At 47.1% G+C, this 18,922-nt stretch overlaps 1 protein-coding gene across 2 annotated transcripts in view; it reads right to left on the bottom strand.

Annotated features, from left to right (window-relative positions):
* Positions 1 to 311: 311 nt before the first annotated feature.
* LOC100965631 (plasminogen) overlaps positions 312 to 18,922 on the bottom strand; it is a 38,119-nt gene continuing 19,508 nt past the window's right edge. For both annotated transcript variants that reach the window (XM_012806732.2, XM_012806733.2), the window contains 9 exons: positions 15,239 to 15,423; positions 14,614 to 14,762; positions 13,135 to 13,228; positions 10,069 to 10,189; positions 8,568 to 8,642; positions 7,989 to 8,129; positions 6,028 to 6,134; positions 1,285 to 1,430; positions 312 to 713 (listed from right to left, as the gene is read on the bottom strand). In XM_012806732.2, coding sequence (XP_012662186.1) covers positions 552 to 713; positions 1,285 to 1,430; positions 6,028 to 6,134; positions 7,989 to 8,129; positions 8,568 to 8,642; positions 10,069 to 10,189; positions 13,135 to 13,228; positions 14,614 to 14,762; positions 15,239 to 15,423 — 1,180 coding nt within the window. In that variant the 3' untranslated portion in view covers positions 312 to 551. The remainder of the gene's footprint in view (positions 714 to 1,284; positions 1,431 to 6,027; positions 6,135 to 7,988; positions 8,130 to 8,567; positions 8,643 to 10,068; positions 10,190 to 13,134; positions 13,229 to 14,613; positions 14,763 to 15,238; positions 15,424 to 18,922) is intronic.

The raw sequence follows: 18,922 nt of genomic DNA, 5'->3' as shown, positions 1-18,922 counted from the left end.
GTCAGTCGCAGATTTCATTCTCAATAACAGGACTTATTCTCCTGTCTCCCTATACATGTTGCAGCCTTGAAAACATTTGTCTCAGTGCCAGGAATAACGACCAGAGAAATGTGTGTCAAGCCGTCATGAGTTGACAAGGACAATGCACGGATGACAGGCAGGCCTTCCCGCCCCCTCTCTGCGTTCTCACAGCCTTCTCGGCCCTTTCTGCAGCTTCTCCTTATGAAAAGGAGCGACGTCACTACAGTCTGTTCATTTAAAATGTGCAGGATGAATGGAGAACGTGAACAGGTTGAAAAGCAAAAGCCAAATTAACTCAAAGTAAGTACCGAGTTTATTTTTAACAAATGTTAGAGCTACATTGTCTTATAATTCCAGGGCCCAGCAGTCCGGGGACAGGAAACATTTATACAGAACAATACAAAAAATGCTGAGGTTTGGCAGTCGATGTTAGCTGGGGACACTGTCGCTGTGGGATTACTGTTAATTAAGTTCCCTACCCACATCCCAGCTTCTAGGTAAGTTGATGTTTCACTCCATCCTCCATCCAATTAATTATTTCTCATGACGTTTTCAATCCAAGTAACAAACCTTGAGACACGAACATAGACACCAGGCTTATTGGGGCGTGCACAGCCCAGCCCCCAAGAAGTGACTCCTTGTAAAATGTATTTGTCCTTCTCAAAGCAAACCAAAGGCCCTCCACTGTCACCCTACAAAGGGAATGAAAAACCCATGTGAGATTAAGCTGCTATCCTTTCATTACAGAAATCAGAAAGGAACTTATTAATGTATTACTTGAGGTCTGCAGTGTTTAAGTACTTAGCAAAGTATAGTCAGCAAAACACCACTGTTCAGTGTTCCCTGGGAAAAAATAGCCCTCATGAGTCCTGCACTCATCGTCCTCTGCCTTGGGTTTCCTTTATACAGAGCAAGACTGGGCACAGTTATACAGGGGGTGCGGTTGGTCCTGTCCTGTCTCCTCCACCTGCTTCCCTCCTGGAAAAGCCACCACCCTAGTCCTTAGCCAACCACACTCCAGGGACCTGTGTGGCCTATAGTAGTCATGGCACTTACCATTCCTTTGCCACCAATCTGGACCTCAAGGAGTCACCTTCAATGACCTGAATAAGCATTTAGGGACAGAGGTAGGGGGTTTCTGCGTAATGCTTAGTCTTCAGGTGAGAAAAGCTTCCTGAACTTGCCACTCTGGGGTAGAAATGTCTAAAGGTCCATGACAGGACCTGCCTGAGAGTAACCATGGTCTCCACGGCCTTTCCTTACCTGGCAGCTGTCAGTGCCCCCTGCCAGATGCCCGGCGCAGAGCTCCGTGGATTTGACCCGTCCATTCAGATACTCGTAGCGGTTGCACACCTTATTTTCAATCACAGGGAGCTGTGCTTCCTTGAGCAGGCCGGCCCCAAAGGTACCTGTGTTTAAAAGATGAAAGGAATGTTACTGGACCCAAATCACAGTCTCGAGCAAACCTCTGTGCTGAGCAGCAACCACAGACCCTCACTATCCATGAGGTGGGAAGCACAACGCCCGGTGCCCAGTGCCGTTAGAACTCCTTCTAAACATCATAGAAGATTTTATGTTCCCATGACCTGGACTCCATTGGGGTAAGTTTGCTGTTGCTACTTGTTTACTTTTTGCTTTTCTTTTAAAATTCTAAAAAACTTTTATTTATAAGGAGAGTTTAATAGATCTAATTGCTATTATTTGCAAATACTCCTTTTCAGGCTGTTTATATGCTGCTTTTATGGCCTGTATCACACTGCACAGTTTCATATCCTGATTCTTTTTAGTCAACAAGGACTTTTCCCATCACACTACAGTCATCACACTTTCAAGGGAAGTGACTGCTTCATGGGTGTTTCCTTTCGGAGTGAGGAAGATGTTCTGGAAATATGGTGACGGTTGCACAACATCGTGACTGTGCTAACTGCCACTCAGCGGTACCCTTCAAAATGGTTAAAATAATTTATGTTGTGCGTATTTTGTTGCAATAGAAGGAATAGCTGTCATTTACTGAGATTTAATTTTTTCAGACATAAGCTCATCGTGTGGTGTCCTCAATCCTCACAACAGTCTGAGGAAATAGGCGCCTTTCTCCCTCCTATTCTGCATTTAAGGAAACTCAGAGAAGTGGTGGTTGACCTGGACCTGGGTCTCGGAAGGCCCTGGCCAGGCGCGTCTCCACCTGCTCCTCAGCCCTTGCTCCTGTTTCTCATGGTCCACGGCTTTGCTCACACCATTTATTCTAGTCCACAGCATCATCTTAAGTCTAAGTTCCCAGAAATCATATAGGTATATTGATGGCTCCTAATAACATTGCCAAATTATTTTCTAAAAGGGTGTGACAGTGTAAAATGTCACGAGGAAAAAAGTTGCATCACCTCACCCTTAATAGTATTCAATTTTTTAAATATTACCTCATAGAGTAGGTGGAAATTGTCCTGATCTGTTTTCTAATTTACATTTCTTTGGCCATTAGGGAGAGCCAGCCTTCTCCTGTGTGCTCATTTTATTAGTTATGTGTATTTCTTCTTTTGTGAAAAACTGCTTTATTTCCTTTGTCAAATTGAAATAGAACATCTGCAGAATGGCCAGAGGAAATGCTGTTGTTCCAGAGGGACACACCCAGGGATGTCTCAGCGTCCCCACAAACGACCCAGTCTTCAATTTCGCAAGCCCAGCTTTCACTGAGTTGTGTACACATCTTCGCTTTGCTAGCATGGCACAGCCAAGAAACCAGACATTATATCTCCCCACTAAAAACTCTGGACTCTGAGCAAACCTAGATTATTGTCTTGGGTTCAGAAAACTGAACCCTCAATCTGGGGTTTTTAAGAGCTAGGAAGGCTGGTGAGCGTCTTGCTGAGAGCTGCACTCAGCTCTGGCTGGGCAGGAGCTCCTGGCTGTGCCCTGGCAGGGTCTGCCTCATTTGAGCTGAGTAGATGTGTGGAGGAAGACCCTTCTCAAAATATTTTGTGGAAAATTAATTTAGTCAAGCCTTGGCTCTAGTACGCGTTCTCTGAGTAAGACGGAGATCCCAACACTAGTGATATAGCCACCCTGCGTTGACAGGAAGTCAACACGGGCTGGGGTGGTGCTGCCATCCAGTGCCCAAAGCAGAGATGGCATGCCAAGGGCTGAGGTGGAGGAGATCTCAGGACCAAATTGAGGGGCTGCAAGGAGGGGCTGACTGGAAGAGCCTGTTGGCCTCAGCACGCACTTTGTGTTTGAAATACCCGAGTCTGGAGATGTGAAGCTGAGAGAGGGAGAACTTTGACCTCACACTGAGGGATGAGAACACTGATAGATCTGATGTCGTTATTGATGTGTAGGAAGTTAGTAAATAGGCCTGACTTAGCTTTTGTGACTCCTCATGGTCCACCTAACATCTGAGAATCATCTTCTTAGTAGACCAGCAGAGACAGGGAGACCTGTGCAGGATGGTGGTTAGAGATGGAGGGATGGGAGAAACAATAAATGGACTCTGGGGCCAGGCAGGCCTGGGTCACAAGAGGGCTCAGCTATCCTGTGGTCCCGTCAGGTTTATTGATGACGATGGTAATGGCGGTGATGATGATGGTTTTGATAATGGTAAGGATGGTGATGGTGATTGTGGTGATGGTGGTGGTGGTAATGACAATGGCAGTACTGAGCCAATGACTGATTCAGGAGTTAGGCACATGACCCACCTCCCACCTCTCAGAGCTGGGCAGACTATTGCTTGCACTGTAGGGGAAGTGGCCTTCCTCACTGCTCCTTGAACCAGAACCAGAACCAGAACCAGAGCCACAGTAGCATCTGCAGCCATGGATGGTGAACCTTGGTGCCCAAGAATGGTGCCAACATGTGGTTAGAGGGGCCCAGAGACCCTGCATCAATATGTGAGCCTACAGACTTTTCAACTCACTAAGAATTTCCCCACCTTTTGCTACTCAGCCCTACTATGAAACTAATTTATAACTTTCATAGGAAAGCTATAACCCAATTATAGCCCAAGAATATGGGGAAAGGAGAGCGGAAGGGGAGAGGAGGGGGGAGAATGGGTGGAGGGAGGGTGATTGGCGGGACCACACCTATGGTCCACCTTACAAGGGTACATGTGAATCTTTCTAAATGGAGAATATAAATGTCTTAACACATCGCTTCTCGGCCTTTTGGCTAAGATCAAGTGTATAAATGTCTTAACACAATAGCTAAGAAAATGACATGAATGCTATGTTAAGCAGTTCAATGAAAATATTTCAAATTGTATATAAATACAACATACTATACCCCATGACTGTATTAATGTACACAGCTATGATTCAATAAAAAAAAAATTGAGTTGAATTTTCTGTCACTTGTAAGAAAGAATGGTATTGGACACAACTATGTCCCACATCATGGAAAGAGCTACTGGTTCAGGGGTGATCAGCACATGCCCAAGGCTTTGTATACTTTCTTTTACTTTACCCCATGATGGTCCTGGACCCTGCATTTCAGCTGAGGAAACAATCACTGGGTTTTGTAACTTTCTAAGTCCCCGTGGTAAGTAAGTGGGACTGAGGGCTCCCCTTCAGGTCTGTCTGACCCCATGACCCCAATTTCTGCTGTACAACCTACACCATCTCTGAGTCTCAGATTTCTGATTTATAAAACAAGAACACTAATATCTAACTCATAGGAGTTTGTAGCATTTAAATGTTTGAAAATGCAAAATGCTGGGAACAGTCACAAATCCACAGGTGACTCTTCATTGGCTGAGTTTCCCTCTGCTTGACCTCAATGCCCCCAGGCTCAGAGGTGCAGAAAGGGGGAGCAGGAAGCCAAGGAGGAGAGGCTCTAAAAATAGCGGAAAAGTGCAGAGAATGGGAGGCCAACTTTGAAATTATCTAGACCAAGGGGTTTAAATCTTTTTTAAAGCCAAAACCCTGTCTTAACATGAAAGCTTATGCAAAAAGCTCACATGGAAACACAATCTGAAAGCACTGGTTTTACAGATGTGGGATTAGAGCCAAATGGAACAGAGAGGTAAAGTGACCTGTCCGGGTCTGTCCAGCTACTGGCAGAGTCAGAACTATTTTCAGAGTCCCAGACTCCCATTCCAGACTCTCACCAACGCCTCTGAGAAAGTGAGGTGGGGATCCTGAAACAGTTTCAGCATCCCTAACACAAGCGGGCGAGGCTGATGAATATGATTATTATCAGGGCTCTGCGAGGAGAAGAAGGAGCTCCCCAAAGATAGTTCCGTTGCTGACGGCCGACCCTGTGTGAATGTTTCCTCTCTTGCCCGCCCTTGTCCTATCAACCAATATCAAATGCCACCCTGAAGTGGGGACACAGGCCTGTCTTGCTTTGCCCCAGCTGTTGTCTTTTCCCTAACAGCCTTCCCACAAACTTAGAGGTGGGGGCATTGGGGAGGAAGACTGGTTTACAACTCTTTTTTTTTGAGACAGAGCCTCAAGCTGTTCCCCTGGGTAGAGTGCTGTGGCATCACAGCTCACAGAAACCTCCAACTCCTGGGCTCAAGCGAGTCTCCTGCCTCAGCCTCCCAAGCAGCTGGGATCACAGGCGCCCGCCACAATGCCCGGCTATTTTTTAGTTGCCGCCGTCATTGTTGTTTGGCGAGCCCAGGCTGGATTCGAACCTGCCACCTTAGGTGTATGTAGCTGGTGCCTTAGCCACTTGAACCACAGGCGCCAAGCCTACAACTCTTGTTGTTATTGTTTTATGCCATATTTTGAAACCCAGTATGGCTAACTTCATGTGAAACATGATGTAACATCCTTACCTTAAGGGCTGTGTCCAACCTGCTTACCTGGGAAGCAATATTAACATTGAAGAGATATAAAGAAAGGGTCCCCTCCTCTTGCCCACGTCCATGATGACTGATTAGGAGGACACAGGCAGGTGGCCAGACAGAATCAGGAGATGGGGAGCACATTCACTGATAGGAATTTCTACAGTCTTCTCCTAAATCCTCATTTTGTCGCACAGGCTATATTTGTTATCCTGAGGAATTTATCTCACCTTGGGTTTCTCCCCAGCCAGTGATGTAACATACTGTCCGATCAGCAACCACATAATTTGGGGTTGGCAGACAAGCTGGGATTACTTTGTCTGTGATGACTGCAGGACTGAAAGAGAAACATCGTCAGTTCCGCGTACTGCCCCGCCTGGAGCCTTCTCACCCACAACCTGACACTACCTGCCTCAGAGCCCCTGAGTCCCTGGGTGGTATCATCCTGCCTCACTGACACAGAACAATGGAGAAGACAAAGTCTCATCCTCACATCAGCCTCTGGTCACCTATGGACTAAATGGACATGAGGTTCCATTTCTAAGGCGTCAGTTGTATACAAGCAACTGCTGGTGGTCGTCGCCTGTCAGCAGGGATGACAAGATTCAGTTTTCATGTACAACCTGTGCGCTACTAGAATTTTACACTCGGTGCATCCTTCTGAACTAACATGAGAGGGCGCCGACCAGCCGGTGGAGCATCCAGCTGAAACACCATCCCGAGGCTACGGTTGTGAGGGAGCAAAGTGCTCCCCACTTTGGATCCCAGGTGCCCCTGGGGCAAACACAGGTAATTGGCGACAGTAACTGTGACAACAGCACAGTTATAAGAATCCAGTAAAATGCCAGAGATCAAATGAAAGAGGACTGGAAATAAGCACCATGCACGGCCACGTGGTGGTGTTTTCAGAGAACACTCCCTGCCTTGGTGTGGCAGTGACTCTTAGACGTTGGAAGTCTGAGTTTTAGACTTCAGTAAGTTTAAGGGCTGGGGTGGGAGGAGATCAAAAATGAAAAATGCCGTACTCTTAACAATCATCACTGTTGCCCACTTTGAGCAGATACACTTTCTAGGAGGCTCCTGAGGGGAACCAGCCTCTCACAAGGCTGTGGTCACTCTAGTTCCCTCCTGGGACACTAAATGCCTTGCACACTTCAGGTGTGGGGGGTGGAGTGGGGACTCCAAGGCTCAGCAAGTATCGGCCCATCAGAGAACATTTCCAGGACTCCAAATTTACTGAAATACTTGTTACAGCCATCCGGTCACCCTGACCAGCCTGTGAGGACCAGGAGGAGAGGAGACTTCAGATTTGCATGTTTGCGAGGGATGCAGGAGGGTCCTGAGCAGCACGAGGAAAATCAGGTGCTTTTTAGACAAAGCCACAGAGACCCTCTCTTCCCTTTCCAAAGTGCCTCCACCTCGATTGACAGGTGCAGGGCAGCTGCTGTGTTTGTGATCAGGCCCAGAGGAGCAGCTTGGGCCCCTGACCGCCAGCCTCGCCCTGGCACCATCCACCTCTGTCACATCAGCAGCACCCTGAATCCGGAGCCCAGCAGCACGGCCACAACTCTCCGTGTGCCTTGGCTCCTGTCCCAAACATGCCTATTCTCAAAATAGCTGTCTGTTAGCTAGCTTCCCGGGGACCTGTCTCCAAACAAGTCCTAACTTTAAGTGACACAAGTGAATCTATCAGTTCATCAGGTTTAATAAAACATTACAACAGGAAAAATAAAATCCCATACTAGAATAACTGGCCTTTGCAAACTGTGTGGGGATTATTTTTTCACATTGTAGTTTTTTCAAGTGCACTGAAATTCACAATCTTGTTTGGTTCTCTCAAATGCACTTTGATGAGGGGGGAGCTCACAGTCTGGAATAACCGGGTCATTCTCTGCTCACGAGTGTGTATCAACCAGGGAACGTTCCGTAAGTGAGTTTTATGGCAAACACATCTTTTCTATTTCAACTCATCCTTTTTCCACATGAAGAAACTGAGTTCTAGTGCCTTTTTGAGACCACAGCTAGTCCATGGCAGGGCTGGGGTTGAAGTTTGATGCTGTCACCAAAGCCCTGGAGCCCTTAGTGTCATAGACAGTACCTCCCCAGAGCCACACAGCAGGGATACTTATAGATTCTAGGCATAAAACAAATGTCTTCACCAGCTTAGGGCAAAGCGCAGGTGAGCTCGTACCTGCTCAGCTTCACCAAGGCGATGTCCGCTCGGGAGGGCTCCAGGAACAGCTTCGATGCTTCTATTTCCTGAATGTGCGATTCCAGATTCACTTCCTGGTGTGCCCCCAGGATAACCTTGTATGACGAAGGCCTCGAGGACCTGGAAAAGAGCAAAATACATTTTGGCCCCATTTACTGGAACCTTTCTGTGCCATAAATGTAACCTGTCTCCCCAAGACCCTCAGCTACCCAGAGCCAGTGACTTCTGAGAGGCAAGAAAGAAAATTCCAGGCTTGCCTGCACCTGGCACTTTAGGACTGTTCTGGGGGCTGCTTTGCCAGGGCCCAGTTCCCATCACAGGGAATGACTCTGTCCTGCTGCTCACCCAGGCCTACAAAACCACCCGGCCCAAGTCTCTCCCCTGCAGTTTCTCTCGAGAAACACTTCCCTCCCTCTCGTCCAACTGCCCTGGCAATTCTGCCTTCCGTGTTCCCTGGCCTTTAATGTCACTACCCAAGATGAAAGATGGAAGAAAGGAAGGCAGGGAAGGAAGACGTCTCTAAGACAAGCCGTCTCATCAGCTGTCCCTTGAACATACTTCTCCAAGCAGTGGGCAGCAGTCAGCACCCACTCGCGGGATATTAAAGTGCCTCCGCAGAAGTGCTTTCCAAATCTAGAGAGAAAACATGCCAAGATTTTAGTTCAAATTTGGTTTATTATGCTCCATGATACACAAAGCCAGATTCACTTGATTCTGGAAATGTTGCTATTCCCAGAGGAAAAAGTTCCCTGGGTATCAGGATGGTATTGACTTTGAATTGGGCCTCCAGTAGGAGGGTTTTCAGAAGGTCCCACCCACACCACGCTTAGGGGTGGCTGGCGAGGTGCAGGCACAGCCATGTGCAGGAGACAGAGCTCTGCAGCCCCAGCATGGAGGCTGACAGCCGGGGATTTGACCTCACAGCCCTGGACTCCAACAGAAGCCACCAGCCAAAGACCTTCCCCCAAGGTCTCTTCCACTTCTTTATGACAAGGTGTGAAGGACATTCTTCTGGGAGCCAGATGTGATTCTGAATGGCAGCAATTCATGGGAATCTTCTAGTCTATCTAAGAAACTTTACACTCTGGGGATGTCCCCTAAATTACTAACTGCATATGACCACTTAGGCACGCAGCCATATTAATGGTATGAGCGGCTCCAAAGCACATTGATGAGAAGAAATACTAATAGATGGCAAGCACGGTAATGATAAATTAGGAAATAGAACATGCACAGTTTGGGAAAGAATGCATTTGAAATAGGGGGAAAGTGAAGACTCCACAGAGCAAGGAGTTGCTCAGCAGTAAGGCAACGGAGTTCATCAACAGCCCTCACCAGCTGTGGAAGGAGGCTCGTGAGCCACGGAGCGCAGGTGTGCAGGTGCGCGGGTGTGCAGCTTGGGAGCCAGGCCAGCGCAGCACGGGGCGCCGGTAAACCTGCTCCACCTGTGCTTCCTGAGCGAGACCCGAGAAAACCTGAGCTCGGCAGGGGCGTGTTTCACTGCAGTGCTGCCCAGGCTGTTTGGGTTCAGTAGAATCAGCCGGGTCTCACCTAAACTACGGGGACCACGAAGTATCATGTGCTCCTGTGTTTGTGAGCAGGTGAGTAGCCTCTGCATCAAGTTTAATGATTCACAAAAGTGTAAAAACAATCTGTATTTCTGAAAGACTGTAGATTATTTTGTCATTGTCTCCAACACCTTGCAAAGTGTCACATTGCTAACAATAGCCCTCTCTTTTCATTTCACGGTGAGACAACACAGCTATGTTAACCCTTTAAAGGGCTTCAGTATTCTTCCAGCAGTACCATACCTGGGCGCAGATCACCGTGTCCACAGATTGTGGTGATAGCTGCCCAGACCACGGCAAAGATGCCAACTGGGGCTGTTTTCAGAGTACAGAACCCAGATGAATATAATTGCTTATGTTTATAGCTTTCCCCCTCCTTCGGCAAATACTGAGATACTACTGCTGCCGGGGCATTGTGGGCTCAGAGGCACACAGAGGCCTTACGGGGCTCGCGAGGAAGGGCGCCACAAGCAGCTTGCTGGCTGTCTCACCTGGTCCTGAGGCTGATCTGCCAGGGCCAGGAGTGCGGGTGGGCCACACAGCCGCCCACCACCCTGCCGGGACATTTCTTCGGCTCCACTTGAGGCTTCCCACAGTCGAATGACGAGGACACTGCGGCACAAAGCGGGGAAAAGTCACATGTGAGGCAGGGTGGCAATTTGGTCTCAGAATTCAAGACAGACTCCGAGCACTGAACTGTTGACATCTCAAAGCCCAAACTACATGATAAAATCGTAAGCGTCTTCTGGGACATTTTCTCTGTTTCAGAGTGATATTAGACAACAGCAAACTGTCTCCACTCAAGGCAGTGTAAGTTCCTTTTTATTGTTTTTTGGGGGAAGTGATAAAATAAGTTGGTTTAGTGAAGCACTAGGATGGGCTCTCCCCTGAGAGGACCTTGGCTGGCACAGATGAGTATTTGCAATTGTCCTTCTGATCTGATGTAATATGCTCAGAACCCTGTCCCATCCTTCCTGGTGATATGACCATCATCACCATGTAAACCACGGAAAGTTTTCTAAAAACCACAGTTGTCATCCCTGCTAAAAGGCAGTGTTTTTTCCACGTGCATGTGTGTGTGTGGTGTGAAATCGTGTGTAACAAGGACAACCGCCCTCAGCTGAAATACTGCTTTTTCTCCACCAGCCCCAGGCCTGCTCCTCCAGGGCGCCTCCTGTGACTAACCCGGTGTGGGTGTGCAGCTCACACACTTGCCTCTAGTCTCTGTTTACCTCCTACCTGCCTCGCCCTCCAGGCAGCCTGCAGAGTCGCCCCAAGGAGGAGGATGAGTGTCCCATCTTTTGTACCACTAATACCTACAATAGTTCAGGGGCTACAAAGTGTGCCCCAAACTGCTTCTCTGTTGTCTGCTGCGCTTCTGGGTCTTCAGAAATAGAAATGTAAGCCATTGTTAGTGCAATCAGAAGAGGAAGCTCCTTGCGTCTTACTCAACCCCAGATTCTATACACTGGTGAACTGGGAACCTGAATTTTCCAAACCCATTTTCATTTGCATGACCTGTTCTGAGAATCAGTGTATAGAAGTCTTTTTTAGAAAGGAAGTGTGAGTACAGCTAAATCCTCCCGTCCTGTGTGGAGCTCGATTTTGCTAGGGCGCCTTCCGTATAGTAGATGTGCGTGAACGTACTAACAGAAGAACCACAGAGGTTATGCTACCCTGGTCTTACTATTCAACATAAATAAGGAAGTTTCTATTTATTTTTACTTATTTCTTGTTTGGACTGAATTTGTTGGTAGAAATGAAATAGTTATTAAAATTATTTACTACCAGTGACCCCAGCTTTCTCACACACGAGTCAGGCCTGGGCACCCATCCCACCAACCACAGTCTTCTGTGGAAACAGGTCTCTGGGCCTCCAAGTGTCTGACCAGGTCCTGCTCGCCAAGTTTGGGGTTGACCTCACTTGTTCCACATCATGGTGAGGTATGGGTACCTCATAGTTCTTCTTTTGTCCTTTCTTCTTTTTCCAGTCTCTAAGAACCTGATTCTTGTACATCTTCAACATGGATGAGGATACCAGAATTGGTATCCTCAGGGAGGATACTGGGAGGTGGCTGTACTTCCTTTCCACAAGAGCCAAAGATGAGTGAGCCTAGGCATGGCTGTGGGGCCTGAGGCAAGAATGGCAGGCCGGGCTCCTCTGAAAGGCAGCCTGTCCGGGCTAGAGGGCCTGGGCAGCAAGAGGCACTGGGGTGTGCTAACTGAGGCAGAGGAGGCAGGACTGGAGGGTGGGCAATGAGCCCTGCAAGGGACCTTCAGGTGAAAGGGGCCGCCAGGAGAGACCTTCTGCAGAACAAACAAAGGCACCCCATACAGAAAAAGCTGCCTGTCAACTCATGCTAAATCCCAAGAGAACAAGGCATCTTGACAATATTGGCCAGGTTGAATCTTTCCTGGTGAACTTACCTCTCCTTCCTCCCTCCTACTCCTCCCCAGGCCTGGCCCGAATGCACCCTGGCCAGGGGGGTTCCCATGGTCTTCACTGCTAGCCTACACTGCTGGTCATCAGTGGCTTTGGAGACCAAGCTCCTTCCCTCCCAGTGCAAGGGCCTTCCCCGCGCCAGACGCCATATGCAGCAAATGGTGCGATGGGGAAGTTCAGGATGGTTTTCTGTGACTAGGATTATGTCTGCTGCAAGAACTGGTCAGCAGAAAGTGAAACAAGGCTAATCCAAGTGGCTTACCCCTTTTTTCAGAAATACTCATGGAGTTTTCATCCCAATCTTCTAAGAACTAATCTTAATTCCCCTTTCCCTGAAACAATCCTCTCACTCCCCAGAAGCATCCAGAGTAGTGAGGAAGGAGTTCAGCAAGCAGGCCCCAGGCTCTGTGCTAACGTAGGCTGATGACGGCAACCTTAGGACACAGGAGATGTGGGCCAAGGAAAGGTCTGCGTCACTTTTCTCTGGATTCTTAGGATGAAGGTGTACAGGTTGACATGTGCACTGTATGTCTGACTGTTGCCTTATGTTTCTGTTTCTTTCTTCTCACTGCTGGAGGGCAAGTTTCCTAACTAGTGCAGAAGAATTCACCATCCTGGGGGCGGTCAGATTACCTCTAAGTGTGCTCTTTGGGGACTTTGTATTTAGTTTATTTTAGTTAATGGAAGAGATATTCCCCTAACACGTGGGGCCTGTCATAGGGCAGGTTCCAGATACCCGTGACTAACACAGGGCTTGGGGAAGAGGCAGCCAGCTCCTTCCTCCCTAGAAGACCCAGCTCAAGGCCCAGCCGGGCCCAGCCCGTCCTTTCCCTCCCCTCCCTACCCCTCCCTTCCCTTCCCTTCCCCTCCCCTCCCTTTCTTCTTCCTTCCCTCCCTTTCCCTCCTCCCCCTTCTTCTTCCTCCCCTCCTCTCCCCTCCCCTTCTTCTTCCTCCCCTCCCCTCCCCTTCTTCTTCCTCCCCTCCCCTCCCCTCCCTTTCTTCTTCCTTCCCTTTTCCTTTGCTTTTGCTTGTTACAGAGCCACATTAAGGAAGTGATCACTGCATTTATTTGAGAAGTAGTTTCCTTGCAAAAAAAAAAAAAAAAGCCACTTACCACACTGAGGGATATCACAGTAGTCAAAAAGTTTTCTTGGATTCATGGTGTAGCACCAGGGACCGTTGACATCGCCATCAGGATTCCGGCAGTACTGAGAACAAGCAGGTGCGAGAGTCATGGTTCATGATGGGCAGAAGGGGAAAGGGCGTAGAGACCCAGCCTCGGAGGACAGGGGGACATTACTGACTCGTCTGGTCACTGTTCACTCCAGCAATCTTCTACCCAATGAAGCCTATTGACTATAGATGCAGAAATGTTTATTTCTACGGACTGTGCACCTCCAGGGGTCAAGATACAGAAAGGCAGTGTCTTCCCTTCCCTCCTATGATATTATGACTTAATAAGAAATATATATTTGTTCTCTGACGTGGAACTCCTAAATCCTTTGGAATTTCCTGGGCTGTAGGAGCATCTTTTGTTGTAATGAAACAACTCTTGGTGGGCTCCTGGTAGCCTCAGCATGGTGGCTGGTCACCAGGGGAACCCGTGGTGTGATTAGAAGGCTGAAACTTTCTGCCCCACCCTTCAACTTCTGGGGAAAGGCTGAAGGCCAAGTTGATCACCAGCAGCCAATGATGCAATCCTTCTCGCCTGCATGGTGAAGGAGAGCTCTGGATTGCTCACCATGAGGACACAGTTGGAGGGTGGTAGGCCAGGGAGGGCATGGCAGCTCTAAGCCCCACTCACATGCTCTGCCCTGGACATCTCTTCCACCTTGCTGTTCACTGATGTCCTTTATAATAAATGGGCAAATGTAAGTGTTCCCCTGAGTTCTGTGAGCTGTTACAGCCAATTAAATCTGAGAAGGGGCTTGTGGAAAAATAGATTTATAGCTGATTGGTCAGAAGTACAGGTCACAACCTGGAACCTGTGAAGTGGGGGGCAGTGTTGTGGGACAGAGCGCTTCACTTGTGGTATCTGATGTTATCTCCAGGTAGATGGTGTCAGGGTTGAGTCAAATTGTAGAATGCCCCACCGGCTGTCAGAAATATTCTGCTGTGTGGTGAGTGGGAATGGGGGGCACACCTTGATTTTTCCTGTATCTCAGATTTCCCCGCACATACCCCCCCCAAATAAACCATCCCAGAGAGTGCATGAGATTAGGGGAAATCCAACTGTGTGGGGGCCCATTGTCCCATCAAGAATTTTTCTAGAAAAATTTGACTAAAATGTCATGAAGTGTATCTTTGATCATTAGAACCTAGAGGACAAATACTAGAAACTAGAAACAGCACCCAACAAAAGAAGCACACAGAGATGTCCCAGAAGGGACAGAGATCTGCCCCTCTGTGTCCACCACACTTTCTGTGTCACTGCCAATCCCAAGTCTCCTGAGATCACTGCAATTTTTTCCTCTCATCCCGACTCTTTCCCCCAGTACAGAGATCGGTCTAGGCTGATTTTTTATAGCAGGGTCAATTCTGTCTGCAAAGATTGCTCAGGAAAAGCAAATGGGTCTAGATCAAAGTGGCTTACGTTTTCTTCCAGACCTGCCCGTGGGTTTGTCTCTGGAGTGAAAATTGTGTGACTATGGGGCTCCTGGGCAGCCCAGCCCTGGCACGGGGTCCCAGTGACAGTGGTTGCCTTCTTGCCTCGGTAGCTTTTGCCGTTCCCAAACATACAGTCTGTAGGAAGTGGAAGGGGGGTTATGTACTGCTACAGCGCCAGGACCACAGGGCATGCGGCAGCCACGTGAGGTTTCTCTGGGCCGACACACTCCGTGGTCATGTCCTCAGAAGCTGGATTGCAATGAACGCTGGCTATTTTAAGAAGTTCCCGGATACGCTTATTGGCTTAGAAAGCATCACATATTTAAGAGGATGTTTAATTAAACCTTTGGCTAGGACCCCAAGATAACCAGTTTCAGGACAAAGTAAATGGTAAAGAAAGCACCCTGGAAGATTTGCACAAGTGCTCAAATCTGCTGTTACCCATATTGTGCCACAAATTACAGCTCTGGCTCTGCCAGAAGCCTCCTTCCACATGGAAGACCCTCCACTGGAGACCCTTTTAACATGGAAGGCTTCCCCATTGGAAAGATTTTCCATCTCTACTCCTCCCATCGTCCAGTTACGTCAGTGTCCGGCCAGAGCTTTCTCACCCTGTTCAGAAGGAGCCTCATGGCTGGGACCCTGGGCTGTGGTTGGAGGTGTGGCCACCACGCTGCTTTGTGTGTCCAGGCATTTCCGCAGGTTGCAGTATTCCCACCGCACGCTTGGGTCAGTGGTGTAGCACCAGGGGCTTTTGTCGCCATCTGGATTCCTGCAGTAGTTCATTTCCAACCGACTGCAAATTCCAAAACAATATAGGTCACGAGAGGTGGGAAAATTGTCAGGGGGACCCAGCACCCTCTATATTTTGTTATAACAAAGTGTTGACAAGTGACTTGAAATGTTCCCATTAAAGGCACAGTAACTATCCCCATGCATAGACAGTCTTTAACTTCTAAACCACTGTGTGAATTTCAAAGACAGATAATAATTTTTATTAAAAAAAATCAGGAATAAGGGGTGGTGCCTGTGGCTTAGTGAGTAGGGCATTGGCTCCCCCATATACCAAGGGTGGAAGGTTCGAACCTGGCCCTGGCCAAACTGCAACAACAACAACAAAAATAGCTGAGCATTGTGGCAGGCACCTGTAGTCCCAGCTACTCAGGAGGCTAAGGCAAGAGAATCACCTAAGCCCAAGAACTGGAAGTTACTGTGAGCTGTGACACCACAGTACTCTACCGACAGCAACAAAGTAAGACTCTGTCTCTTAAAAAAAAAAAAAAAGAATAAGATATGGGCTTGGCACCTGTAACTCAAGCAGCTAAGGTGTCAGGCACATACACCAGAGCTGGCAGGTTCAAATCCAGCCTGGGCCTGCCACAGAACAATGACAACTACAACCAAAAACTAGCTGGGCACTGTGGCAAGCACCTGTGGTCCCAGCTACTTGGGAGGCTGAGGCAAGAGAATCACTTAAGCCCAAGAGTTGGAGGTTGCTGTGAGCTGTGATGCCACGGTACTCTACCCACGGTGACAGCTTGAAGCTCTGTCTCAAAAGAAATAAAAAGAAGAATAAGATATGCTCCACATAGAAACTGAGATGATATATAAATATGTAAAAGAAAGAACTAGATTATCCATGTTCTGTCCAATACTTTTCTCCGATACTGGTTTTGAAGTGTACATATTAGATATTTTATGCATATATGAATCTATCCATACCCATCTCTATGTCTCTCTCTGTACATAATTATATAGTAATATGTACGCTGGAACGCAAACATTTCCCCAAGGAAGAAATGAGATACAAGATGATAACACTCCCAAGCCAGTTGTCTTAGTCTTTTGACTCACAGTGTAGCTAAAATGCTCTACATATACCATGGAAAGCAATCTTGGAAATAACATCACTATAAATATGCTATTGGGTAGATCAAGTGGGTTTAGGTTTGCAAGACTTTTAAATGCCCACAGGCAAGGTGTGGTTTCTATAAGCCACATTCCTGGGCAGGACATCCTCTCCTGCTCCCAGGCCACCCTCTGCTGGCTGCAGCCACTCTATCTGAGGGAAAGGGATGAGATCAACGGACAGAGAGCTGGAAAGGGTAAAGAGAGACAGTAGGGTAGACGAGGGGACCTGAGGGCATTGCCTGGTTATGGAGGGGGTCAGAGAAACACTGAGTAAGAGACATAGCATGGCAGGATCCAGGGGTCCCCTGGAGGATGTTGTTCCCTGGAGCTTCCCAAGAGCATAGCCCCGCCTCTTGGAAGCCTCAGCATCGGAACCCCTTTCACAATGTACCGACTTGAACTGCGGCAGGCAGAGCCATATCATGTGCTAGAGAAATGCAACACCGAGTCAGCGGATACTTCCAAGAGGTTATTCTGTTGTTTCCGGGTTGCATGGATTCTGATGAGAAAGTGTAATTCATTGTTATCACTGTTCCTCTATATAAATGTATCTTTTTTCCTCTAGAGTTGACCACCTCTAAGATTCTTCTCTTCTTTGATTTTTGACAATTTAACTATTATGCACCTAAGTATATCATGCAATTTTATTTTAAAAATTCTACTTCTGTTTCACAGAAATTTTTGAGTTTACAAATTTCAGTATATTTGAAAATTTTTCAGCTATCTTTATTTCATGTATTTTTTTTTCTTTACTAATATCTCTCTCCTCTCCTTCTGGGACTTTGTTTATACATATGTTAAATCTTTTGATATTTTTATAGAGGTCCTTGAGGCTCTGTTTTGGGGGTTTTTTCATTCTTTTTTGCATGTATGTGTTGTAGTTTGTATAGCCTCTGTTGCATTATGTTCTACCTCATTTTTCTCCTGTAATCTCTAACCTGATGGTACCGTTATCTGGTAAATTTTTCATTCAAAACTATTACAGCAGAAGCTCCATAGCTGACCACCTCCCCACACTGACAACCTCCTTAAGTTGCCCTTGACCAGACAGGTCTCACATGTACTTATCAGTCTAGTAGGCCTAGTTCCTTCTGCTGACCACCTCCATATGGTGACCAGTTCATTACAGTCCCTAGGGTGGTCAACTTACAGAGGGTCTACTGTGTGTATATATGTGTTTATGTTTATATAAATATATATTTGGTTCTCATTATCCAGAGAGGAGAAACCTCATTAATTTCCACTTGGCTCTTTTATGATTTACCTTTCTCTTGACTTTACTCGTTTTTTCTTTTATGGTCATACCTTATATCCTTAAACATACTTATATATTTAACATTTTCCCCCCAGTTCCTTCATTTCTGAGTCTATTTCTATCGACTGATTTTTCTCCTCATTACAGATCACATTTAATACTTTGTGTATGTCTAGAAAATTTTTAAATTTATATCAAACATTGTGGCTGCCACATTACTGAGAAAATTGATTTAGTTTTCTACCTCTAAAGAGTGTTTTCTTTTGGGAGGCAGTTAATTTTCTTGGAGATTACTTTGCTCCTTTTAGAATTGCTTTTTAGCTGTGCTAGGCTGTTTCTAGAGTACCCTTTATTCTAGAAATATATTATTCCTACTCCTAAAGCATGGCATTTCTGGGATCTCTACTGAGCATCCAAGATTTTCAATGAGGTCTCTCCTGTCTGGATGGTGAGAACTCAAGTAATGCTCCCTGGTAGCAGTTCTTTTCCCAAGAGTTGTTCTTTGTCCCACTTTCTTTTTGTAATATATCCTTATGCATGCACAGCTTTATATTTTCCTAAAGACTCAAGGAAAACTTTGTGCATATTCCTGGAGCTCTCTGTTTCCACAGGTCCTGTCGCAGGATTACACAACCTAGCAACCCCCTGTGCCTTAGTCCTGTCCAACTCCAGTCCCTTCCTCAGTTCAGCAAGGTGGTGGAGGTCTGCTTTGGTGCTATCTCTTTGCATTTCAGTTTCAAAAGTGTTTCTAGGAAGAAACCCAGGGGAATAATGGCATTGATCACAAGTATTTCCCGTTCTGAATGAGCTCAGTCCTGGGATGTCATTTATCCATCGTGTGAAAACACTTTCTCTGTATATTTTACCCTCTTTGATGGCACAAAGGCTGGTCCGGTCAGACTCGTGCTTTTTTCCATCGGCTTGCCCTTTGTACTTCTCAGGACCTGTATACTGCTGCCTCCCACCTGCCCTCCTGCTTTGGCTGCTAATGTCCTGGCACCTTATATCCATTCAGACCACTAGTGCTAAAGACCCAGTGTGTTTGGCTAAGTCAGTGTGTGTGTGTGTGAGAGAGAGAGAATCTGAGTGTGGTTCAAATCTTGACTTGTAGCCCAAGATAAAACTGACA

The sequence above is a fragment of the Otolemur garnettii genome, unplaced genomic scaffold (assembly GCF_000181295.1).
Source record: "Otolemur garnettii isolate 467f Iridium unplaced genomic scaffold, OtoGar3 scaffold00056, whole genome shotgun sequence".
Classification (NCBI taxonomy): domain Eukaryota; kingdom Metazoa; phylum Chordata; class Mammalia; order Primates; family Galagidae; genus Otolemur; species Otolemur garnettii.
This window is presented reverse-complemented; position numbering and strand designations above follow the sequence as displayed.